Source organism: Cylas formicarius, unplaced genomic scaffold, assembly GCF_029955315.1.
Source record: "Cylas formicarius isolate icCylForm1 unplaced genomic scaffold, icCylForm1.1 PGA_scaffold_6__28_contigs__length_40554024, whole genome shotgun sequence".
Taxonomy (NCBI): Eukaryota; Metazoa; Arthropoda; class Insecta; order Coleoptera; family Brentidae; genus Cylas; species Cylas formicarius.
In genome coordinates, this window is record NW_026844347.1 from 34445104 (window position 1) to 34472138 (window position 27035).

General features: G+C 33.3%; 2 protein-coding genes and 1 long non-coding RNA gene across 4 annotated transcripts; 2 read left to right on the plus strand and 1 right to left on the minus strand.

Annotated features, from left to right (window-relative positions):
• Positions 1-44: 44 nt before the first annotated feature.
• Positions 45-8459, minus strand: LOC132703916 (uncharacterized). Its single transcript, XR_009619186.1, has 3 exons — positions 8237-8459; positions 227-344; positions 45-174 (listed from the first exon to the last, which is right to left on the minus strand). It is a non-coding gene; the product is annotated as an uncharacterized LOC132703916 (long non-coding RNA).
• An 824-nt stretch (positions 8460-9283) lies between these two features.
• On the plus strand, positions 9284-11311 carry LOC132703247 (DDB1- and CUL4-associated factor 7). Its single transcript, XM_060672393.1, has 4 exons — positions 9284-9813; positions 9889-10078; positions 10130-10344; positions 10468-11311. Exons 1-4 carry the CDS (start codon positions 9530-9532, stop codon positions 10820-10822), a joined length of 1044 nt encoding a protein of 347 aa, XP_060528376.1. The 5' UTR covers positions 9284-9529; the 3' UTR covers positions 10823-11311.
• Positions 11312-11534: 223 nt separating this feature from the next.
• LOC132703384 (methionine--tRNA ligase, mitochondrial) lies at positions 11535-26978 on the plus strand. Of its 2 annotated transcripts, XM_060672612.1 has the most exons (7): positions 11535-11707; positions 14483-14763; positions 16079-16313; positions 21573-21840; positions 21896-22107; positions 24848-25042; positions 26510-26978. In XM_060672612.1, the coding sequence occupies exons 1-7, from the start codon at positions 11587-11589 to the stop codon at positions 26899-26901; spliced, it is 1704 nt and encodes a 567-aa protein (XP_060528595.1). In that variant the 5' UTR covers positions 11535-11586; the 3' UTR covers positions 26902-26978. The 2 variants fall into 2 exon arrangements, with proteins under 2 accessions (XP_060528595.1, XP_060528596.1); XM_060672613.1 differs by lacking the exons at positions 11535-11707; positions 14483-14763 and adding an exon at positions 15646-15969.
• Positions 26979-27035: the final 57 nt, after the last annotated feature.

Here is a 27035-nt window from a genome sequence, read left to right on the forward strand (position 1 = left end):
AACGTTATAAGGTGATTTTAAATTTATTACGTACTTGCCTATTGGCTGGTCCCAGGAAACGTTTAAACGAATTTGTCTGTGGCGATCTACAAACGACCTGATGTTTAGTGATTTAAAAATGCCACCATGACATGGCGGTCCTGTAAAATCGTCACCGTTTCCTGCGGATATTTCCTGCAATGGCATGACTGTACATGATTGAAGGTTCCAACTACGACCTACCTACTTTTAAAATTAGAAATATGGCTATCGCGCTTGTGATGAACATCTCTGGATTTTATGCGTAGCATTTTTTCGATGCCTTTGACCAACAGGTCGATAAACTATCGACATTTTTGTACATCCTGAAACAAATTCTCGACGTTATTACCATAGTCTATTTGGGTTAAGTCTTGAGGAGAACAATTGAAGAGTGGAGGAAACAAGAAATTTTTTTTAAAGCTGTTCTTTTGTTATTTCGTTTTTTTCGATGGCAAGTTTAAAAGAACAACGTTCAGCTGTGGAATTTTGTTTTCTGCTCGGTAAAAGTGTTGCTGAAACTGTTTCAATGTTAAAAACAGCTTATAAAGACGATGCGATGGGAAAAACTCAAGTGTACCAATGGTTTGTTCTGTTCAAAAATGGCGACGAGTCAATTGATGACCCACCTCGTTCTGGACGTCTATCAACTGCTCGAATCGACGAAAATATTGAAAAGATTCGACAGTTTGTGCTCACAAACCGTCGACAGACAATTAAACAATTATCAAAGATGTATGTGTATCAAAGTGGGTTGTCTTGGAGCACGGTTCAGCGAATTTTAACCGAAGATTTGGGAATGAAAAGAGTTGCTGCCAAGTTTGTTCCTCGTGACATGCAAAAAGAACATCGAGTTGAAACTTGTCGTGCTTTAAATCAACAGCTTGAAACGGATTCAGATTTTCTTACGATCCAGAAACGAAGCAACAGTCCAGCCAATGGAAGATGTCACTGTCTCCCCGTCCAAAAAAATGTCGTCAAGTTAAATCAAACATCAATCTGCTACAAGCATTGATTAGAAAGAAGAAAAAAAAGTATTTATTTTTAACATGAATTTTATTGTCAACAAGCTCTAAAATATATAAATATATAAAATATTTTTATTTTTAGTTTTGTTTTATTTGCTACATCATTTTTGTGTTAGTATTAGTTTTCCGTTTGCCTTGAATTTTTTATGTTAATTAACCATTAAAAAAGATTATTGTCCTTTTTATTACATTTTTCGTGAATATCTCAGAACTTTCTTACCACCACTATTACTTCCACTCCTCAATTTTGAAACTCATTTTTGCCGAAATTGATATTGCAAAAACAAAGTGATGATGCTGACGATACAGTTTAAACGACGCTTATTTTAATTAATAAGAGTGATAGTTGGTTATACAGATCTATTAGCATTTCTACTGGATAGGTTAATTGAATTTTGTTGCACTTTCATCTTTCGTATTTCTGTAAGATTCGGTGCAATTGAACTTATACCAAATATAATATCAATTTTAGTAGCAGTAGTCATAATTTTTTTCTGGGTCAGGGTTAAACCACAAGCCAAAGAATGCCCTCATACTGTGCTCTAAAATTCCTCTGGGATATAACAGCATAACCGATATCACTTTTATATATAGCCTATTAATTAGTATTAGAGTATTAATACTCTTTTGTTTAACGAGAATCATGATGAGAGTTTTAGTGAATTTGGCCCTAGAATCCCCTTTTTGAATTTCATATTTCATAGTATGACGTCAGATTTCCAATTGTCAATTGTCAATTATCACTACTTTTGATGAAACTTGCATTTTGGAACTTGCAGGTTTGAAATAATGACTCACATTATTTGGAACTTATAAACTATTGCAAAATAGAATCAGATCTTGGAAATAGTAATTAGATATGTTGTCCAGGTTTAATTTTAACCTCTAAAATAAAATGAGATATTATAGGCGTCCGAACCATAAATATTTGTGTTCCTTCTATAAACTGTTAGAAACTACACAATAGCCTGTAAACACTGCATTTTATTTGTAAGACGGTAAATATAGTCTACCGTCCAACTGGGATTTTCTTGTTTGCATCTAAAATAGCGAAAAAATCGAATATAGACGCAAACAATTAACAGAAATAGGACATCGCACTACTATCTATCGATTTGGAAATAATATATTTGTATCCGCCATTTTTTAATGCCATATTGTATTTAGTAATAAAACACTCTATACCTAAGTGTTAATTTTCGAACCAGATTCTATTAAAGCGTTCAATGTCTGCCCCTGCTATCAATTTAGAAAATTAATGTTTGAACATCAATTAGCAACTGCCTGTCATGTAAAGAAAAACGCACCACGTGACCTTGAACTACTAAAGCAATACGATCCTGCAAACGGGAGTGCAATTGGGGCAGGTTCAAATACTTTTTAAAAATCATTTTCTAAGATAATCTCGCCATCGATGGCAATTATTTTTTATTTTGTCAATAGATATCTTTTTCTCCCTTAGCAACTGTTAATAAAGCACATTACAGCAAAAAACAAGAATAAAAAATAATTTTCTGCGTCTAAAGTATATTCCTAAATGGTGTGGAGTAATGAAACGAGGTATTAAGTTCTTCAGCAACCAAATAAGGGTAGTAGAAAATTAACCCGTAAAACTATATAAATTTAACTAGTTAATTACCGTTAATAGATACGCGTAAGTGGCGTATGAAGATGTTAATATGAGGTGTTAATCTATAATGTCAATAGTAATAACGATATTAGTAAAACGGCGAGAACTCCATCGACATTCATTCCAAAGAAAAAAACTGTAATGCTTCTTCTTTTATCGATGAACGAAAAAGTATGTATTCTATGTGTTGTATTGATCAAATATTTAAATTATTCCTGGACATTGAGGCAGCAGGTTTAGTGGAATTTCTCAGTAAAAGACCAGCAGATAATATTCCTTTGAGAAGTAGAAAACCGCTAAGGACAACCTCAAAAGTTGTAGGTGCGGCAGTTTTAATAAAATAGATTTGAATTTTGCTAAAATAAATAAAACCAGTGTGATGCATACCCCACACAGAAAGAAACAAATTCTCAATTGTAGATTACGTATATTTTCACTATTTTCTCGATTTAAATTAAAATATTTATGGACATCAGTTTAGATTAGGAATTTGAAGATATATCTTTCATTGTAGTAAATAGTCTTGTTTTAAAATGTTCAAAATTTTTATTTCAAAATTACAAATTCTATTTCTGCGATTGTATTATCTCTTTTTTTGGAAAGGGTTGCCTCCTTAAAATGTTGATGTATAATTTTAGAAGGAGAAACAATATACCTAATATTCAAATGAAAAGGACGAACCGTAACACACTTTCGATTTGAGAATATGGTTGTGCCATATTCGAGAATAAAAGAAAAAGTTATTAATGGATTTTTTTTTCTTCTAAAAGTAGTTTCAAAGTAACTATTTACATGTTAAATTAAATCTACATTCTAGATCACAAAAATTCTCTGTATATGATAACAGAAATATTAGTTTTGGATAGATGAAATTAACGCAAATAATGTAAATATCTGCATCGAGTTACCTTTTTAATAAAATGTGTTATTTATCACTGGTCTTTAACAAAGGTAGAAATTTATTTTTGTCATAATTATTGATGTATCTTTGGTAAAACCTCTGTAAAAGGTCATTTTTAAAAGCATTTTTTAACTACCTTTATTATCAAAAATCATGTGTCAATTAATAACATGTTTTAGTGGAAAGATATTTTTATATTTTTTGTATATATTTTTCTATCCCCCAGAATAAAAGTTTTCAATTAGTAGAATGGTCTAAACAAAAATTTACCTTCAAAATACTTCCAATTTTACTGTAAAATCAGCATCGTCTCTATATAAAACTGGAATAAGATCAAATAAAACAGGAATAACTTGTTGGATTTAAATAGAGTAAATTTGTATATTTCGATTACAAGTTGCTACATAAATTTCTGAAATTTCAAAAAAATTAAGCGATTAATATTTAATTTGGATTATCTTGATTTTTGTTTACAAAATTTTAAATACTCAAACCAAGCTTTTCATTTTGTTAAAGGAAACTTAAAATATTGAGAATTTGACATTTTTATTTTAAACCGGCGTAGTCTTGAGCAAAGCTATTTGAACCAAGTATTTTGTTTTTTCCGTGTATGACGGTGGTACATTAGGTAATGTTTTCATTGACATTGACAGGCTTACCACAACTTTTAAAAAAAGCCTTTAATAACACTACAATATGAGAATTGCTTATGTTAGAAATGACATATTTTGTTCTTACAAAGCTGTCAAATCTTACAATTTCGGTTATAATAACGAGTGGTTGTTGCTTACTTTGCCTTAAAATGAAAAAGATGTATCTGCAGTCATCAGTGAAGACTGAAATAGTTCAGAATAGTAAACATTATGGTATAGAGGTGAACCTAGGAAACCATTTGGTGTTGGCAGAAGTTGGAGAGATTAGACACAGCTTGTAATTTTTGTTTAGTTAACCTAACAACCCATAACAAACCATCGTAAGACGATGAAAGCAAGCTATTTGAAAATTTAAAAAAATAGTGCGTTTGTTAATTAATAAATAAACACCTTTCAAAAATATGGGTTGTCACATGACATTCAAACTGCATTTCTGGAGTTTCCACCTTTTGTTTTTTTTTTATAAAACCTTGGAGGCGCGGGCAACGAACATTAATGGTGGGCGATGTGTTAAGCGTGAATGTCGCGTAATTAATTTACTTTTAACGAAAATTACAATAATAAACATAATCAAAAAATAATTTTCTGCCAAATATTTGTTTCCCAAGAGTGTTATTCTAATAAGTTTTCTTATAGAAATAAGATGAATATTTGGCGTTTAATTTAATTTCACAATAAATAAAACGAAAGTTGTTACGTATAGCGTGAAAATTTCGATACCACTTGTCACTGGTAATTGTAAGGTCGCTTCTAATACATTTTTCTTCATCAATTTCTACCAAATACGAATGAAAAAAAAAAACGTGACCATACGGCGTATATAAATATTGATTTAGTCACACCAATAAAGCATAAAATTGAATACAACATCGTAGTACCGTATAAGCCCTTCAATGACCGTTATCTTCTAACACGTATATAATAAAGCTCCATATATTTTTTATCTAACTCTAATAGTGTTTGTACGCGCAAATTATTTTGGATTATTGTTTATCTACTTTCAGAATTGTTTGTTTTATTAATAAAATCGAGTCATGGATGCTCGAAGCAATTCGTTAAAATTTATAGTCAATATTTTACAATAATTGTATTGGTAAACGTCAGCTAACCAAACATTTACGTCAGGAATCGCCTTCACCTAGGGGCCGAAAGGTGGTAGTAATGGCGATTTTTTTTACAAGAGGTGATCGGAAGTTCAAGTTTCCGAGTACGACATCATTTTTTATTAACCCATTTTGTCCCAGTGGTCCCTATTCTATGATTTTTTTTGTTAAATCCAGGAAATATTTTTGCCCATCTATCTAGAAATTTTATTATTATCGCTACTAAAGGCCAAAAAACCGTAGCAATCGCTAATTTATGTGTAAAGGAAAGATCTTATATATGACTTCAAAAGTTAACAAAAGGGGTACATAAATTTGTATCACATTTTCAAGTAAATCCAAAATATTAAAAAATGTATTTTGGATTTGTATTGTCATTTTTGTCAAGTCAAACATCCAACAATTAGCACGTTCTTTAGTATTAGTTTGTGCCTTGTGCAGTGAACTTTACAGTTCGTAAAATATGAAATTTCCGAGGTATTTGACTCAAAAGAGAAGCGGCTATGGAGAAGATCCTGGCGGATGAGGACAATAACAATCGAAAGTATTATTTGGATTAACATATTCTTATGTATTGTAGCATTCCATTCCTTGTAAATTTATGCTAAAAATAACGTGAAAAAATATTTACAGCACATATTGATGCCTTCTATATTCCACCCGATGTGGATATCTTGACTGACGAAGAAGATATGAACGATAACATACATCTACAAGAGTTTGGGAAACCAACTGATATAGTGGGAACTTTCGAGTTACATACACCGAATGATACAGCTGTCCTTCAACAGTCCTGTAATTCATCAACTACTGAACCTGAATGGGACTCATCAGATGATGAAACCCTGGAATTCAAAAGAAGATGTATGCTTTCTGCAAGCGACAGGCTTGCTTCTACTGTCAAATGGAAGCAAGCTCAGATTGAGTACACTCATACACCTGTGTCCGATGAATTTAGATCATGAGAGCAACTAAAAAATAGGCTTTCTAGAAAAACTCCGCTTGAAATATTTTTTATGTTTTTTGATGACGAAATAATTGATTTGATTTTAAAGCTTACATTGCTTTGCGACTTTTAAAAACTGATAAAACAATTACTCAAAAATCTTGCACCTGCCATAGATGAAGGGCGTTATGAGAACCAAGGTCACCTCATGATTGTTCATGCTAATAAAGCCCGAAGGAGATATAGAATCTGCCACAGTCACACAATTTACGTTTGTAATAAGTGTAATGTGCATTTACATACTTCATACTTTCTAAAATATCACCAAAAATGAAACCGGGTGTTACCAGTGGTGCTCACCCGCACAATAAAATATTATGCGTTTTTTTATATCCAATCAGGTTCTATTTGGAAAGCTTTATTTTGTATATTTATGTATAAATTATATGTTACATCTTATGTGCCCAAAACATTATTTAATGTTTTTTCCCAGTGGTTCGTTTACGCACCCATATTTTTTTGTATGTTTCGACTTTTTTTTTTTGACACGTGTAATGTATTCTTAAGTGCAACAAAATAAATAATTTCAGACCAAAAAAGTATTTTTTTATTTTTTTATGCTTGTGATAATATGCGAAAGTTTAAATACAGCAGGAATTGCTTTATTTGATTGATCTAAGCAGTGATAAAATTACACCGAACCTTTGTGATTTTACAAAATGAATTTCTTTCGTGTTGAGTCAAGTAGAAAAATTACTAACATTTTCTAAATAAAAATAGTTAGGTTGGGAAACTTTTCTCAAAAATCTATTAATTTTATATATAAAATTGTAAAAGGAAAGCAGCAAATAATCCAATATTTGTAGATATTCTGTTAGATTTTTGGATATGTTTAGAATGTCCTATATGTTTACTAAGAAAAACAATTGTAAATGTTAACAAGCAATTCAGGATTTCGAAGGCAAATTACCTCAGTCTGTTACAATATAACCAATTTGAATCTAGAAAATTACCTTATAGAAATTAAAAAACGCTATTTTTTATGGGAAAATGCACCCATCGAAATGATAAGTTTTTAGTAAAATTATTCCACTACCTCGGTCAAGTCGTATTTGGGGCAAAACCATCAAAAGCAATAAACAGCTGTTTTGTCCTCGAATATTATGGAATCTCCAGTGTATATTTTCACTTATCACGATTAGCAAAAACAGCATCTCAACGATCGCCAATATTGCATACACAAAAGGAAAAAAAACATTTACAGGGTATATCTTCTGCAAAACCCCCATTTTTTACACAGATACACCAAAGATCTCTGCTGCTGCAAAAATTAAGTAATTAAGTAAACATTTGAACGTTTTTAAATGTGGCAAACTTAAAAGAAACGAAATACCTATAATTTATTAATTTGAAATTTGTTGTCGCAAAACATTTTGTTTTTAGGACTAAAATTAGAATGATTTTCTTTTAAATTAGTTTTCTTTAAATATCAATCATCCACTTTTTTAACTTTTTGTTGGTTTAGCTTAAACAAGATACGAATTCTTAATTATGATAATTTTAAATACCAACATAAAAATATCAAAAAATATGCCAATGTATCGTTTTTTTCAAATTGTTAATTTTATGGTAAGTTTTCGAGAATGGTATTTGTTTTACTGTTTTTAATTGATTAAATATCGAATAAAAAAGAAATTATCGACAAAGAACAAACATTATTTGCTAGATAACTACGATGTTTTAAATTTTAAAGTCTCCTTTTGCGCGCAAATTTATTGGAGGTGGAGGTGATGCTTAATATTCGAATGGCATCATAAAGAAATCAACGATAACAAACTTGTTATCAATATCAATAATGTCTGGTAACCGTTAAAACCTTTGTCAAAATTTGATGTTTTTCAATGCTATTTCGTTTAATTTTTGTATTAAAAAATGTGTCTCCAGTTAAATTACTCACCTATCCGGTGTAATTTATACACGTAGTGATAAATGATAAGCGTTGTCCCTGCCTTGAGATTTATTTGTCAAGGAAGATGTTCTTATCGGCTGTTGGGTAAACAGGTGCGAATATTTAGCAAAATTATTTACGCTCTGATTAAAATTTCGATCGAGGAAAACGAGTAGGTTCACAAAATCTATTTCCACGCTTTTCCTCAATGCTTCCGCGCGACATTCTCGCATCAATGCACAAGCGATACTGCTTTAATCGTTCAAAATTTTCGATCATTGATTGTAGATATTGATAATGCGCAAACATTTCTGATCGACAACTTTAAGTGTAACGTACAGATTTTTCAAAAACACTTGAATAAAAAAAATGAATAGTTGACAAGATCTGCATCTGGGTCAGAAAAATGAAGATGAAACGATGAAATCAGTATTAACTGATGTACTTCAATTCGTAATAATGTCAGAACTGTCTGAAAGATATTGTACCATTTCTGAGAGGCAGTATAGAAGATAATTTTTATATACTCGAATTAGCTTCAAGTAAAAAAATTATTAAGTTCCTGTGGCAGTTATTTTTGGCGGTAATACTTAGCACCATTGAAAAATGTGTGCTACTGTTTGAAGGTGAATCATTTGCCCAAAATAATGTGATGATTACAATTGTTACAATTTTTAAGATTTATTTAGGGTTCCTTTTATGACTCTACTTACAGTGTGCTTGAGGGAGCCTTAACATCATAGTTATATTTTATAAACAATATTTTATTACATTTTCTTTTCTTATGGAGTTTTACCTCAGCAAAACTTCCCAACGTTACCGAACGCAATTCTAACCTTCCCTTTCTCTTTAAGTAATTATGAAATATACAAGTGGCGGAAGCCTCCAATACGACAGATTCCTTGAGCATAATTGGTGTTTAAACATTCGACTTTTATTTCTAAGTATTGCGATAACGAGTCACAACAAAAATACGAATTGATAATTACATATGTCTATACTTTTCCTCATCCCTAGTACCTCCTGACGCTTGACTAACCAAAGACGAAGGACTGATATTTCTATGATGTTTGGTTGTATTGAAATTGTACTATTTGTTTCCAACTACGGGTTGAGATTTGAGGTGTAAATGCAAAAAAATAAATACGAGGAAAGTTTTGCTGAAAATATTTCGACTCTGGGAGGAAACTGGACAAATAACAGATATCGCTCGTTGGTATTCGTTTGATATAAAAAAATGTAGATGTACAGCTCTGCGAATTAAAACATTTCATCAAATTTTGAGTTTCAAACAACTTTACTATGGCTCACTCGGGCGTAGTCCCTGGGAAACGAAAGGAAATATACAAATACGTCGCCCCATGGCCTCTTTACAGTATGAATTGGTCAGTAAGGCCGGATAAGAGGTTTCGACTTGCCTTGGGAAGTTTTGTTGAAGAATACAATAACAAAGTACAAATTGTGTCCCTAGATGAAGACAGCAGCGAATTTACTGCCAAAAGTACTTTCGAACACCCGTATCCTACCACAAAAATTATGTGGATTCCAGACAGTAAAGGGATTTTTCCAGATTTATTGGCAACAAGGTTAGTTTATAGGTTATTTAGTAATTGATAGAAATTGACCCATAAATGCTCCCGTAAAAAAATTAATTAATTTAGTGGCGACTATTTGCGAGTGTGGAGAGCAGGGGAGCCCGACACAAGACTGGAATGTGTGCTTAACAACAATAAGAATTCAGACTTTTGCGCTCCTCTTACGAGTTTTGATTGGAATGAGGTCGATCCAAATTTAGTGGGGACTTCGTCTATCGATACGACGTGTACGATATGGGGATTAGAGACGGGACAGGTTTCTTTAGGTCACCATCAAAGCTTGTAATTTGCAAATAGTAAATTTTAGGTTATGGGCAGAGTCAACTTAGTTTCGGGTCATGTAAAAACTCAATTGATTGCACACGATAAAGAAGTGTACGACATTGCGTTCTCCCGCGCTGGTGGCGGAAGAGATATGTTTGCATCTGTTGGCGCCGATGGCTCAGTAAGAATGTTTGACTTGAGACATTTGGAACATTCGACTATAATTTATGAGGATCCGGCTCACACGCCCTTGTTAAGGTCAGTGACAATTTACTATTTGATAGATATTCTTTAAAAAAAAAGAAAAGCAAATTGGGAACAATATTACAGGTTATAAATTTTACAAAAATTTGTACTCTTTTACATGTGTTATCATCTCAGGCTCGCGTGGAACAAACAGGACCCCAATTACTTAGCGACTATCGCCATGGATTCCTGCGAGGTTATAATTCTCGACGTGAGGGTACCATGCACACCAGTAGCTCGTCTAAATAACCATCGGGCGTGTGTGAATGGTATAGCGTGGGCTCCTCATTCGAGTTGTCATATTTGTACAGCGGGTGACGATCATCAAGCGCTGATTTGGGACATTCAGCAGATGCCTAGAGCCATTGAAGACCCTATTCTGGCTTACACCGCAGCTGAGGGTGAAGTAAACCAGATTCAGTGGGGCGCGACGCAACCCGATTGGATCGCCATTTGTTACAACAAATCATTGGAAATTTTGAGGGTGTAATTTTAATAATCCTCTTCACATAAAAAAAATCAACTAACTAAATAACTGTGCCACTCATTTTATAAATGCTAATCATTTTGTCTTAGTTCAGTTGGTATTTCATTTTTAAGAAACTTCGACATGTATTGTAGTACTATTTATACATCTGGATTTTTCTTGCATCGGTTAATGATGAATCGAACTTGCTGACATTTCGCCAATCATCCTGTTCCTAACAGCTTAACTAAAACTGGCAGGTCAAGTGTAATTCATCAGCAACCGATGCAGGAAGAATCCAGAAAATGTGTAAATAGTACTATCATGATCTTCTCGTTTGACAATTAATTCAAAATTTAGACTAAATTATCCGAAATAACAATTTAGGTTTAGACTGAAGTTTTAGTTTTAGGATGAAATATGCCTGTAAGGTGACATTTTAGGTTAAATTAGTGTGAACATTTTTTTTATTACCGTATTTTGTATGTGCATTTGCAGAAATTATAAATTACTGTACAATTTCTAATTTTATTTACTTTGCGTTCAAACCAAAAAGTTCCTGGTGTAATAAAGCACGCGGGTAGTCTTTCAATTGTGTTTTCCGATAGTAAAATGTAAGGACATGGCTTTGGCAACACGTATAGTAAATTCAAATTTGTGAACTAAACCGTTTCTTCCTTTCTGCCAATCATAGACTAGGCAATAAAGGTTAGTTGTACTTCAGGTTGCCGAAATACAGCAAGTCGTTCAACGCGAGTGAGGTTATGCTTCTGTTGGGATTATTTTGAATGTTACCTACACAATACGCGATATTCTCGATGAAATTTAAGTCGGTATGTTCTGTAAGACCCTACAGTTCTAAAAAAGGGATTAGTTATTTCACAACTCCAATTTATTATGTGAATGCAAGTAAGTAATAAATAAATCCGCTTCCACAGAATAGGAACGATAGTTTTGTCGTATTTTTGGTCGCTAATCGGCATAAGCATAGAAAAGGTATCAATTTTTCTTCGTTGGATTAGGTCGGTTTGATAATATCGACTTCTAGAGTTCTGTATCGATAATTAATTGAAATTTTTTAAAATTAACTTTGCTCAGTCAACGGGACATAATTATTACTTTATTGGCTTTTTAAATTGTTTGTTAGATTTAATTTGATTATTTAAATTAATTATTAATTAAATAATTAATAAAAAACTTTTTACTAATTTAGATTTTTTCTGAATATACGGGACGACATAAGCGCAAAAATAATTTAACTGTGCTATTATTTTATGGCAAATAAATAATTAACTGCCATTTATACTAAAAATTGGGATTAATTGTCAGATATTTCAAGTTTTTCATAAACGTATGGTCTACAGTTCTACAGTTTTATTTTTATTTTGGGAGGTGGAAAATTCCAACGTTTATTGTAATTTTAAACTAGGTTTTCACGCCGTTGTTATTTTACAAAATTGCTTCAGCTTTATAAAAACACGCATTGGTTTCTTGTAATCAACATATTTCGAAAACGGTTGCTACTGAGGGACTTGTAATAAGAGGAATTTTTTCATGCAAATTTGATTACGGAATTCACTTTTTTTACCAAAAATTCAATACAAAGGCGTACAAAAAGTCATGATCTTTGAAAGTAAGAAAAAAAGCGGCCCTGCAAGAACAAATTGAAATCCGTTCCTAATTCGGCGTTATTTAAGAAATTATGCAGAAAAAACAGAGAGAAATCGTGGATTGGAAACGAACCATTTTAGACCCCTTTGTACCTTAAAAATTCTCGGAAAGTAACCTTCTATAATACTATACCTGTTATAAAGTAAAATGCGAGCGACGCAGGAAGAATCCAGATCATTAGAATTAGAGTGGCCTGTGGCAGTTGAAAAATCACGCTGTATAATTTTAGACAAGTATTAAAGAATACCCTGTATAGCGCGTTTTAATAGATGGGTTGCACAAGTTTCAACAAGATATTATATTCCAACTAGTTTTTTTTGTTTCTTGCCGATTTTAAGGTCATCTAGAAATGGAACAATTTTTATTTATTATAATAGCACCGTTCACGCAACTTTTCTGTTCCCACATTTCAATATGATTTTTCATATATTCAAGGGTTAATTTCGGTTTACTGTCGCTTCGTTTTATTGTGTTTAATTGGTTTTTATTAGACATTTACTGATACAAACATAAAGCTCATATTAAAAACGAAAACCAAAATTTAAATTTATTTATTTATTGGAGATAAGTGATCATTTCTGATCTAGCTACGACGACTTTTAAAAATCGTTAACGTCTTGTTTCATAAAAAACTTAATATTTATTTACATTTTAAGAACAAAGAAAATAAAAATCATACTAGCACTAGCTCATTCGGTTTTCTGCGATCTTTAAAAGCAATTTAAACACTCTTCATTTTTCATATCCTCATGTACCAATCTTCGCTTGTGACTAAAATTATAGTCGGAGATGATACGATAATAGTTTTTCGTTTTGAACATATTTGACCTTGTTACTTTCGAAAAATTCGATTTTTATATTTTTATATCTCGGTAACGGTAGGTCCTATGGGATCGTCGTTGGTACAGAAGTGATCAGCGTCGAAAAAAAAAATTGTCTATTGGTCGTTCTCCGCTCTCGTCTTTTGGTTTTTCTTGAACAACTTTCGAACCGTTGGAGCTACAAAATTCACGAGACACATAAACTTATAAGAAATGGCCTCGATCCGACTCCGGCATCCATCTTTTTTTCTCGATTTTCGACTTTTTTGGACATTGCTATGAAACATGATAAGTGTCCGAAATTTGAAATATGGAGTCGATTGACTTCATATTTTACACACTTGCACAGTTTGCTTGCCCCGTGACGGAACCTATTGAAAATGGAGGGGCTAGGGGGTCGGGAAGTATTTAGAAAAAAATAAAAATCGCGTGTGCGAGGGTCTACAAAAAAGATTATTTTTCGAAAACCGTTTACGAGGCCGAAAACATTCTTGAACCAGAAGACGCAAAAGATACGGCTTCATAAACTTTTATTCCTGACAATTTTTCAAAAATATACAAGGTGCGCAGTAAATTCAAAAAAAGTGAAAATTGGGTCCCCCTATTATTGAAAATTGGCTATGACTGAAAGAATATGATTCGTATGTCACTTTCTTTTACATTGCGATATTGCCCGCATATACAGCGAAAACTTTTGTATTTAAGGTTTTCACATATTGTACAGGGGATATTCTGTGCTATTTAAGAAATGTGTTAAGTGTAATTGTAATATCTGTAAATATCAACTTCAAATTTAGCAGCAAAGCAAAGGTCCATGTCCGCATTTAAACAGTAGAAATTTGGTGCAATCAAATTTCACCAGTTTAAAAAAAAAATTTGTTGTTGTTTTGTCATCCAGAAGGCAGATTCTGCTTGCAAAGATAGAGGCACCAACATTATAAGTGTTTAATTTTTTGATATTTTGAATTTCATTAAATTAATTAAAAACATTTTATGCCAGTATTACTTGTTCCGCAGTCCGGTCCTGCTCTATACTTTTTGCATTGCTCATTCACTGCGTGCCAAGCTCTTCTGTACACAATTCTTTAAAACATCTTGCGTAGAGGCCTCCATTGATATTAAATATACTGAACGGTCCTTGTAAATCACCAGACAAGTCGTCGCTAGACAACAACCTTTGTTTCCGTTGCAGATCCCCACATAGGTCATTTGTACTCATCCCTGATAGCGGACGCGGCCCAACGATGGCACAGAATAAGAAACAGAGGAGCCAAAATAAAGTTTGCCACGGGAACAGATGAACACGGGACGAAAATCCAACAAGCGGCCGAACTCAATAACTCCTCGTTGCCGGCTTATTGTTCTGGGGTCTCCGACCGGTATAAAGTGCTGGCCGATAAATTTAATATCCAATATACGGATTTTATTAGAACCACGTGCGATACGCATAAACGGACAGTCGAAAAATTCTGGGTTTGAACATGTTTTTTTCTTCTTATATGCAACTTTCCTGTTGCGTCTTGTTAGGCTATTTTTCTCCGCAAATACTTTTTTTTATATAGATTTTAAACGATTTTCAAATATTCTCTTTTATTTTTTAAATATCTTTTTGTTTTTGTTATTACAACAAGCAATGAGCCTATTTTTTCTCTTTTTGTGCTGCTAAATTTTACACACTAACCTGCTTGTTGTTTTTTTTTTCATAAAAGTAATTTTCTCCATGAAAATTTGTTAGGATCTGGGCATTAAAACGAATTGATATTATATTATTGGATAAGAATATAATATGGGCTAACATTTATTAATATCTATGATTTCTCATCGTATACATCATAATTTTGGTTAGTTAGATTACCTTAATGGCAATGAGTTGATATACACGTGAGGCAAATTTTACAATATAAAGTGATGACTAGTAATGGGGATAATAGAGAAATTGAAATGTTTGTATAAAATGAAATGTACAATAGGGGTAACTTCTTTAAGGAATATTTGAATGTTTCTAAGCATTATTTAAAAAAAAAACTTAAAATACACACGCATTTTTCCTATTTATGTCGAGTTAACCTATATTTTCTTTTTAAAATTTGGTGACAACTAAATTGAAAGGAATTTTACGCAATACAATCTATCTATCCATATATTTTCGATGATCCAACTTTCTCGGTTCTTTTGGTCTTTCATATTTTACATGGCACACCGTGTATAATATTGAATCTTACGTTGCTATTGCGAGGGCTGACTTTTATATTTCGAGATTTTCTTAAACTAGTGCTACCATCTGGCGACAAACGTTTTTATAGGGAAGTTTGACATTTTCAGGTTAGGTTTACTCAGTTAGGTTACGGCGAAAGAGTGTTGTTTGTGTTTTTTGTGATAAAATAAAAAAAATGTGACTGTTAAAAATGGAACTTAATATAAAAATTTTCTACAAAATTGGACGTGGACTAACTCAACAATGCATCGATGAACTTAATTCGACTGTTGGAGTTAAAACAAAAAGTCTTCGAAAAAATTAGAAATCCCAACCGCCGAAGACGAATCACTCTCTACAACTATAATGCTAGCTCGCACCGATCAGTGCAAACAAAGAACTATTTGAGCATTAAAAACGTTGATTTGATGAGCCATCCGCCATATAGTCCTGATTTAGCAACTAATATCTCTCACACACGACCAGTTAGTTCACGGAAAAATAAACGATTGAAATAATTTTCGTGTCGTTTTAAAACCTTTTCATTCGTTCTCGATTCTGTTACAATGTGTGATTAATTTTCGACTTTTTCAGGACCGTCTTCAGCAAAACGGCGTTTTATACGAATCCAAATACGAAGGATGGTATTGCGTGCCGGACGAGTCGTTTCTATCCGATTTTCAATTGACGAAGCGCACTTCAAAAAATGGCGACACCACGTTTGTCTCCGCGGAAAGCGGGCATCCTGTTGAATGGACGGAGGAGAGGAATTATATGTTTAAACTGTCTTCATTCAGGAATGAATTGGAACATTGGCTGACAACAAACGGTATGAAAAATATTTTACAAATGTCTTTTTTCGTACCTTTTTTCCCGTAAAAATGAAAATAATGGTTCCTAAAAAAACTGTTAATAAGTTTGCTGATTTAGAAAAACAGTATTTTTTAATACGAAAAGAGCACAACAAATTTAAAAAAGAAATATGTCATAGTTGGCATTAATATTCTTGTTGGCCTTTTGAACTAACTTTGCTAATATTCAATACCATGTTTCAATTTTGAGAACGGTTTAACAGGGTGCCACTGGCCTTGACCCGTATATAGTTCGCTTCTAACGCTGAACGAAAACATAAAAGGGTACTGACTAAAAAGAAGTCAAAACAAAAATAATATTTTCGTGTTCATTTCGAATATTTACGAAATACATATATTAAATCGCAAGTAACTTTTATGGAAGAGAAGGTTCAGACTCCTTATTTTTAAAGTTCTAACCGCCTTCCTGTAATTTTTATGTGAATCCACGAATATGAGAAGCCCAATGGGTAAAATCACTAAAGATACAGTAATAAAACCTTACTGGGTATGCAAAGAGATTTTAGAGTGACACAACAAATGCTAAGCAACATTCGTTGTTTGGCATTGATATAATTGCATAATTCTTTTTATTGAGTACAGGAAGTACCGTGGGTATGAATTTCCGTAAAACTGAGTTTCTGCAGAACAGGTTGCGGTGCTTATTTGCGCCTGATGTTTGATTTCGCATTGAAATCTCTCGCATTCTTTTAAATTTCTTAAGTAAATGTGGATTGCCTTGTTACTGGGTGTATAAAACATTTTATTGGATATAACTACCACATAACATAAATTTGTCTGAATTTATGAAAAGTGGCTTGAGAATTTATATAAATTAATTGTCCAATAATGATGTCATCAGGATATTGGAAATTGAAAGAGATAGAGCATTGCTTAAATGGAAGATACAAGATACATTTTTGAAATACCACAATATTTTCCTTATTATAGGCGCTGAAATGTTCAAAATTTCAGGAGATGGGTAAAACGATACGGCGATGCTAAAAACGGCGTTAAAAATTTTAGGCCTACTATGTTGCGTTTCGTCGGCCGCCATATTGCATTTCGTCTACAATTTCAAAATCCATAATTCAAAAAATCAGAAAAAAAATAAGAAAAAAGTAAACCACGCACACGCATCCAACGTTTCCATAGGACCTACTATATGCTTGATTTTTGAGATGATCCCGTACAAAAAAATTAAGGGGCGTTATGTCTGGGAATCTGGCGAGCGTATCCGCCTGTTGGGAAATTTCGTTTTTAAAAATTAAAAAGTCTGTAATAATCTGTGCATTGTGTGGCGGTGTGGTTATAACATTTTGCTACAGAGCTGCTAGCGCAAGGTTCATAAGATTTTTTGTTACGTTTGTTTGTACATAGTTTAAATATCTCCCAGAATTTCCGACTGTATTACACTACACGTTTATGAAATAGCGTAAAATCGCCCAAAAGGCCTATATCGAGTAATTATCTGCCATTTTTTCTATTGTCAAGTCTTTACATGGTTACGACTACATTTGCATGAAGCGTTATTCTTCAGGTACATATCCCTTCAAAGTCAATCGGCAACAGTGTCAGACAAAAAGTTTTTGCCCAATTCCCGCCCCATTTACCCTCGTTCGGTATTAAAAGCACGTATAGCTTTTAAGAAGAGTGTTTTGATGTCATCCGACTGTCAGTTTGCCGAGGCACTTTCCCCCCCAAGTTTTTCTTGTAACAATAAAAACGGTAAAGTCGAGAGCAAACCTTTACGGATTATCAAGCAGGCGGAAGCCGCCTTTGTTTGGAGTGGTGTCGGCCTGCTGCGAGACAGCGAGCGGCGAATGAAAATCCCCCACGGACGTGTAATAATTCGCCCTAATTTGTGTCAAAAGGATAGTCGAGCGAACCGCACTTCTCTGTATTTTCTTTTTAATGTAATTTAGCGCACTGTTTTAGAATTTCGTTCGGGGTATTGTGTTTCGGTCGTCATTCAACACTGAAAAACTTGGAACAATTCCTAAGCAGGCCAGCAAAGTGAGTTTTCGGGTTTCACTTTAAAAGTGATTGGTAATAATTTTGGAAATATTTTTAAAATTTCACGAAACTAAGGACATTTTTTAATTTTTCGCTTTCTTTAGGATAGGTCTATTATCATGAACGCAATAAAAAAAAATTGATAACTTTTACTGGCAATATGTTGCCTATATGATGTGCTATATATTTTTGTTCATTTCGGGAATATGAAAAATTTTTTTTTTAAAAAGTGTGTGTGCCAAACGGTTATATATCTATTTACTGTGAGAATTTTTTATATATATTATAAATGTTTTATATGTCTTATTAGATGGAATGAATTTTATCAAAATCATTTAGAAATTTGATGAGAATTATTAAAGTTTTTATAATAAATGTCGTTCTCATATATATATATATATATATATATATATATATATATATATATATATATATATATATATATATATATATATATATATATATATATATATATATATATATATATATATATATATATATATATATTAATGTTGCCAGTAATGCCTATCTAGGATTGTGGAATTGACCGGTCAAACTTTTTGGCGTCCATTGACAGAAATATTCTTTTAAATACCATAAAAGTTATATTTATTTTTATAATGTCGATATTATTATTGGGATTTCCCGAATCGCTCTAAGTATCGTATTCGAGTATTCCATCAAATACATATTATTATTAAATAATGATAGATAACCTCTACAAAACCTTTTTTGACTAGTCAATTAAAAAGTGGTCAATTGAACAGTCCCAACACTAATCCTATCTAATGTGTTTTTAATTTGAATATTTATTATTATTATCGTCAAAATTATTTAGGTATTTTCTTTTTAGAAAAACGTTTTGTAGACTAAAGATATTTTTTAAAAATCATTAAATATTAAAATAACCATCAAAATGACTAAGATATGTGGCATGAAATTGTCAAACATGGATGTCTATACCTAAAGCAAACCAAAATAGTACCATTTCCTTAGTTCTCGATTTTCTTTTTCAATGTGTTTACCGTCACACGCAAAATGTGTAGAAAGTTCTGTGAAATTCAAAAGTCCCTTAATATACGGGGTGTTTCATTTAAATAAAGAACGCATCACGGAAATACCCTGTATATACCAATATAATATGTTAATAGTATATTATGCAACAAGTGCGGTAAATGGCATTTGACTTACGAGTTTATTTGACACGAGCGGAGCGCGGCGGAGCGAGTGTTTAATGAGTGATTTAAAAAGTTTACCGAACGCGTTGCATACTATACTTTTTCTACAACCGTTAGTTTTTGTGTACATTTTCGCAAAACAACACGAATACATTCCACTGACATGACCATCAGAATTCAGAAACGTTAAAATTCAAGGCGTGGGAAACATCTCCGAAAACATCCGATTGCTCCTAAACCCGTGCGGAAAAATCTCGCAAATGTCCGAAGTGGCTCGGACGCGTGGGAAACGAAACTGACGGGATAAAGTGATGCTTTCCGCACGCTAGATCGGTGTGTAATTAGGCATTTTACAGATGGGATTAGAAAAAAAAATTAGTAAATCCGCACAAGTTTTGTGTTTATATTTTTTTGACATTCTTATCAGATTCTGAGGGAAAGTGTAATCTCATAACAAAAAGGCCAGTCTGTATAAACGTTTATTTCAATTTTTTCCAAAATTGTCCCAGAAATCCCCTTCGGTATGGACAAATCGTGAATGCTTATGCCGATAGAAGAGGTAGTTTTGAAACCAAAGCCCTGTTATTTTAAATGTCTTTTTCTTCCAGTAAAACCTTGCGATATTCAACAATCAACATGACGAGTGACAGTTGTTTGTTTCTGCAGTATTTTGACCAAATGTGGCCAGAACCTATTCAATTTTAGAAAAAAAAAGAGTTAACTTCACTTTAAAAATGCCATAGCCTCATGATGACGACTATGTTATCTATGTGGTAAAATCTTTTCATAGATATAAGAAAGTGACTAACTGATATGAATTAAGGAAAGGCTCGGGCAAGCTGTAAGAATGAAATATGGCCGAACAGGTCCGTACTTTGCTTAGAATTTAATTATTTGGGGTTTTGTTAGGAAAGATACTAAACAATATTTATTTATTTATGCATGTATTTTTAAATCTAAACTAAAATTACAAATTATTTTTATTACCTACTTAAATTACTTAAAATTATTCACTTAATATATCACTATCACTATCGCCATCATCGCCTGTTGTACTTACTATGACGCTATTAGGGGGAATGTTTATGGATCTTTAATATTTTTCGCAGGCAGAGAAAGTCCATTTGGAATCCAACCATCTTTAGAGTATGCAAAATAGTTGAGTTGACCCAACCCTTTTTCGGGGTATCATAAGTGTCGAACCAGGTTTCACCCAAGTAAATAATTAGCCTTTGTTTTTCTCTGTAAATCCTAATTTTGTCTAGATATTCCAGTCGCCATTTCTGAATTCTAAAAGATTCCATTAAAACTTGCCTTTTGTCAATTTTTTTAAATGTAAAACCCATGTGTTGAATACACTTCCATAAGGTAGTTCTGCGACATTTAACACCGGTTTCAGCGTTTTCAAGCCTCCTAATTAAGATATCTAATGTAGGCATGCTTTGTTCCTACTATAACTGGTAAATTTTACGCCGTATTATGTTTTGATCACTTTCATCTAATCTCGAGAAAATGTCAGCATCGCTTCATTTTTTCCTCGCTGAAATGGGATAATTCACAATTTTCCATACAGTTAATGTTGGAATTTTTGTCAATGTGGCCGTTTCTTCTAAAGATGCTTGCTTTCTGGCACCACGTTCAATCAAATAAACATTGTTTATAACTTCCTTAGTCTCAATAGAATAGTGTTTTCTACATTTGGGTGGGAGCATTTCCTGAGATACACTAGACTCGCACACGATTCAACAGACGCTGTATAACACACGAAATAAGAATGATTACTAATAAACTTAAACTAAGTAGTATACCAAACCAAATAGTATTAAACGCAGGTAGGTATAAAATTATTTTCTATCCCGGACCACAATTTTACCTGAATTTAAATTCCGAAACATTAGGTAATACTCTTGTTGCATTGTCTGTTAATGACCACCCTTGGATAATCCCATTCAAAAACAATTGGTCACTTTCTTATATCTATGAACAGACCATACCAATAATCCCACCGTATGTACCATACTGTACGTTCACACTTGTCTTCAGAGAATGCCGTAAAACCTCGAAAATATCGTAAAATTCTTGAAGAACTAATAAGAAACGATAACGCGTTGGTCGATGTCTCCGTTTCGCGACCATCGTCGAGAGTCCATTGGGGCATTCCCGTACCCAACGACGAAAGTCAAACCGTTTATGTATGGTTGGACGCTTTGGTGAACTACCTCACCGTCGCTGGGTATTTCCGGACACCTGAGGCCGAATTCAATCAGGTTTGGCCGCCGGATCTTCAAGTGATCGGCAAAGACATCTTGAAGTATGCCCACTACGTGACGTTTAAGTTACCCGCTAACTTCGACACTCTCTTTTAGATTTCATGGGGTGTATTGGCCAGCGTTTCTTATCGCGGCAGGCTTGGAACCACCCCGTTCGATATTGTGCCACTCCCATTGGACAGTGGACGGAGAAAAAATGTCTAAATCGAAGGGTAACGTAGTCGATCCGTTTCAGCGTTCCGAGGTCTACACTTCGGATGGGTTGCGGTATTTTTTGCTGAGGGAAGGGGTCAGTTCGAACGACAGCAGTAAGTCAATTAAAGTGTTTGTTATTGTGTATCGCAATAATTTATTCGATTTGATATGATCTGATTCAGTTATTGATAAAATGCTTAACAATTGACTAAATTGTGCATTGAAATTCACTCTCCTCCCAATTTTTTTGTCTACTGAATATTTTCTACATGATGGAGCGGAAAAGTCTGGTTTGTTTATTTCATTGACCTTTATTAATGCCAAACCGCAACTTATCCTCATCAAAAACATTAATGTGAGTGAAAGCTATGATTCCATCAAACCAAAATGCAAATGCTCATCAGAGTTGTGGTAGTAAAATATATAAAGGTGACTTTTAATTTGTATCAAAAAGTATTTATTTATTCATCAAAATTAATGTCTTACCCTTTAAAATTTCACCCCCCCCCCAAAGATACTTGTGCCAACGTTTTTTCCAATCCTTGAAGCACTTCTGGTATAGCCTTGAGTTTTTCGAGCGATTTTTTCTTTATCTTCTCAATAGTCAAAAAATTCCTTCCCTTCCTGGGCTTCTTGAGTTGTGGGTACAGGAAAAAGTCGCACGGCGCCGTATCCGGTGAATATGGTGGTTGAGGCATAACTGTGGTTTTGTTTTTGGCAAAAAAATTAGACACAAACAAGGATGAGTGAGCAGGGCATTATGGTGATGCGAAATACATGAATTGTTTTCTCGTAAATGGCGCACAACTTCAAGGTAATACTCTTTATTGAACGTACGACCTTGTGGCAAGAACTCTTCATGTACTACGCCACGATAATCAAAGAAAACAATAAAAACAACCTTGACATTTGATCGAACATGTGCTCTTTTCGGTCTTGGCGATTCTGGGTTCTTCCACTGGGACGACTGGGCTTTGGTTTTGACGTCATATGCCCATGATTCGTTACCAGTTATGCCCTTTTTAAGCATATTAGGATCATCATTGACGTCGTTTGACAGGTGTTGAGCGATTCTCCTTCCACGGTCATTTTGTTCAAGGTTAAGTAGTTTCGGAATAAATTTTGCATGCCCAAAACTTCTGAAAAAATTGTATGGCACGCGCCATTTTGTCAACATTTCAAGGGTTTTGCAGTCCTGTATTCCATTTTTTACGCAAAAATCTATGCAAATTCCTTGTTCTATTTTTTTTTGACAGCAGAAAATCGCTGAGCACACAAAACACGTCTAACGCTTCTGTCTCTGTGATTTTGACTGGTATTTGAAATATATTGACACGAAAAGGTAACTGTTTGGATCAAAAAATGATAGTTTAAGCTGATATCTGCTGTTTTGATGCTGATTTAGATAAGATATATGTCAGAAGAGCCGATTTTGACTGGAATCTGTTTGCAGCCTCACACATAAACCGTTCCCGACGGCAAACGGTGTAACTTGTCGGAATCTTTTTGGTATCGTTAGAATTTCAATTTTTCAAAATTATAAATAAATAAGATATAAAACGTTCAAAATTGATCATTGATTTTTAAGCCGATATTGACCCAAGAAGGTTGAAGTTTTTATCGAAGATGGACATCAATGAGGTCTATCCATAGATACTATAATGTCTCCCCCAGCCCTACATTTTCGGTTAATATTTTCGATTAATTATTTTTATGTTTATCATATTTTTCTTTTAGATTTTTAATTTTTTTAAATATTTACATTTTTTCGAGCAGATTGAGATTTTTATCGAAGTTAGAAATCAACGAGGTCTATTCGCAAATACTATAAAATCCACCTGCAGCACCCTCCATCATTAGTTAATATTCTCAATTTATAATTTTCATGGATATCATGATGTTCCTCAAAAATTCTCATTTTCATTTTTTTAAAATACCTAGGTTGCTTCGAAAAGCTGAATGGTTTTCTGAAGATGAAGGTCAATGTGGTCTATCCATAGAAATTGTAAAGTCCTCCCCAGCTCCCACCATTTAATTGTAAACAATAATTAATATATATATTTTTTAAATTGCTCCGATAAAAACTGTTTCCGATAACAAAACATACAACTTGTGTAAAACTTTTTGGTATCATTAACTAGAGAAAATACTAAAGTATATTACTTATAGGTTTTAAATTTTTAAAATTGTAAATAACCGAAATATAAAACAGCTTTTTTTAATAACACCCCCCCTCCCCGACCCTCTATCTTCGTGCAAAAATTCAGCCGGATCGGTTAATATCGACCTCGATCCAAAATTTTCATAAGCACTACATTTTTAATTTTTTAAAATACCTACGTTGCTCCGAGAATGGTGAAATTTTTATGAAAGATGGTCTATCCGCAGAGACTATAAAGCCCCCCTCTACCCCCCCCCATTTAATTGTAATTAAGCATTTTTAAAAAATTAACATAACAAAAAAAAATATCGAAGATCGAATGTACGTAGCCCTTCCAATTACAAATGTCACCTTACTTTTTGATATTCCGTGTCAGAGAATCTGTTTATGGTTTCCAAATTTGGCCACTCATGAACGCAAACGGAAAGCACACTTACTCAAGATGATAAGGCGCGATTATGTTGAAAAATTCCGCTTTTTCGTTGACTTCTAATTCAGTCGCAATATTTGCAGACCCCTAAGGTCGTCTGTAGTTCATTATTAACTAATAAATTTAATAGATTTTACTACCCTTTAGAATGCATATACTTATATTGGCAGCACAAACCATTACCTCCCGCCCCGTTTCATTTTCGTATAACGTCATTGACTATTATTAATTCCGACACACAAGTTTACTTTAAGTTTCTTAGATTACAGCGACATAAAAGTGGTCAACATATTAAACTCGGAGTTAGCGGACACGCTGGGCAACTTGTTAAGCCGCTGTTGCGGAACAAATTTAAACCCGTCGCAGGCATTCCCGATGTTTAATCAGCGATGGTTCGAAAAAGTTCTTGAAAACGACGTGACCCGCCGACTGATTGACCACGTCACTGAATTGCCGGGTGAGGATAAAGTATCATATGATATTTTAATAAATTTAAGTCGAAAAAGTGTAGGATTTGGAAAGAGCAAAAAAGCAGACCGATGTTTGTCCACATTTAATAGAATGTAACTAACCATCTAGGGACGTTTCATAAGAATCGTAGTTGGGAAGTAACTAATTTTTTATATTATATACAAATATCATGATGGGGGAGATGAATAAAAAAAAAAACAGAAAAATGTTTGATCAGATTTAATAGAATAGAATAGCACTTATGAACCATTTAGATCGTCACACAACAAATCACAAAATATTGGGAAGTCACTATAGTTTGATATTATACACAAATTTGATTAGAGTACACAAAATAGTATACAATAACAGTTATAGTGTACTTATTATAGTAGTAATATGAATTAGTAATTGAACGAGTTCATTTCAGTCTCCAGAATAGAAAAACATTTTTATGGAAAAATCTGAAGATATACAATAGGTGTGTAGAAAGAAAAAAGAATAATAAAACATATAAAACAAAACTTAAATTAAACGTCGTTCCGGTGTATTAGTTATTTTTTTCTGTTTTGGAAAAGTCTGTTATTCATACACTTTGCCGCCTATTATATATATATATATATATATATATATATATATATATATATATATATATATATATATATATATATATATATATATATATATATATAAAGAAAAAATTGAGAGTTCTAGTTCCAATCTTATCATATCACCTTCTTTTTTACTTCTTCGATAGCCTTAGAGTTCGGCATAGCACCTGTTGATCCGGAACCCTCTTAGATATACTACTTATGGGTAATTCAGATATTTCCCTGTTTTGCAAACTGCATGCAGAAAGAACTTTCTTGAGTTGTCGAATTTTAATGTATTGCCAAGGTTTGGGTATTAAAATTTATTTTGAACCTAAACTTCTTCACTAGACTTGTCTTCATTTAACGTGACATGTGCACCAAATGAACAAATAATAAAAAAAAATCCAAGAACCGTAGTAAAATAGCTCATATAGTTTACGTCTAGTTTTCTTTTGGAAGCTTGGATTACCGCGCCACTCATTTATTTTTACCGGATATCGGTAAGGCACTTTTTGGTGGCAATATTAAATTGAAATTTATATTTGTAAAAAGAGACTCGTATCATGTTAAAAATAGGTGTTTTTGAGCAGTATAATAAATAGTCGTCAAAGAGGAAATTATGGATATTTAGAATACGAAAAACTTTTTTGTAATGGAAAAAATTTTTTTTCATAATTTTTCGGGTCATCTTGCGCAAAAAAGAATTTTATTTAGAAGCTTCGCCAAAATTTGGGTAAATTTAGTTAGTCAGTCAAAAATAAGTCCACTTGATGGTTAAAAGCCACAAAAAATAATTAAAAGTTTTGCCCCACCCTCCCCTGTACGCGGTGTAATAAAGATTATACCATTTCAAATCTAAAACGTAACGTAACGTATTTCAGGTGTATGCGAAAGGCATTACTCCGATCACAATTTCTACAAGGCGGCCGACGCCGTGATTGCGACGTTGCACGCGGCCAATTTGTTTTTCGAAACGCTAAAACCGTGGGAATTAAAAAAGGAGGCCTGGCGAGCGAACGAGCTGAACGCGGTGCTCCATTTAACGATGGAAACATTGAGAGTCACGGCCACTTTGATCCAGCCGTTGATTCCCGTTTTATCCGGACGGCTATTGGACAAATTAAGCGTGCCCGTCAACCGAAGGCGCTTCGATGACGTGTTAGAGCCGTCTTGGACTCGCGGGCATTCCGACGAAAAAAACTTGACGTCGGAAACCGCTGTGCTGTTTAAGAGAATCGACGACAAACGAGATAAAGGACGCAAGATTAATTAAAAACCTTTACATTGATATCGACTTACTTATTTCACTAAAACGATTCCTTTTCCTTTATTTGCTTAATAAATGTCACAATTAACAGAGGTCTCATTAAATAAAAAGAAGCTGCGATTAATTCCAGCTGATTTTAT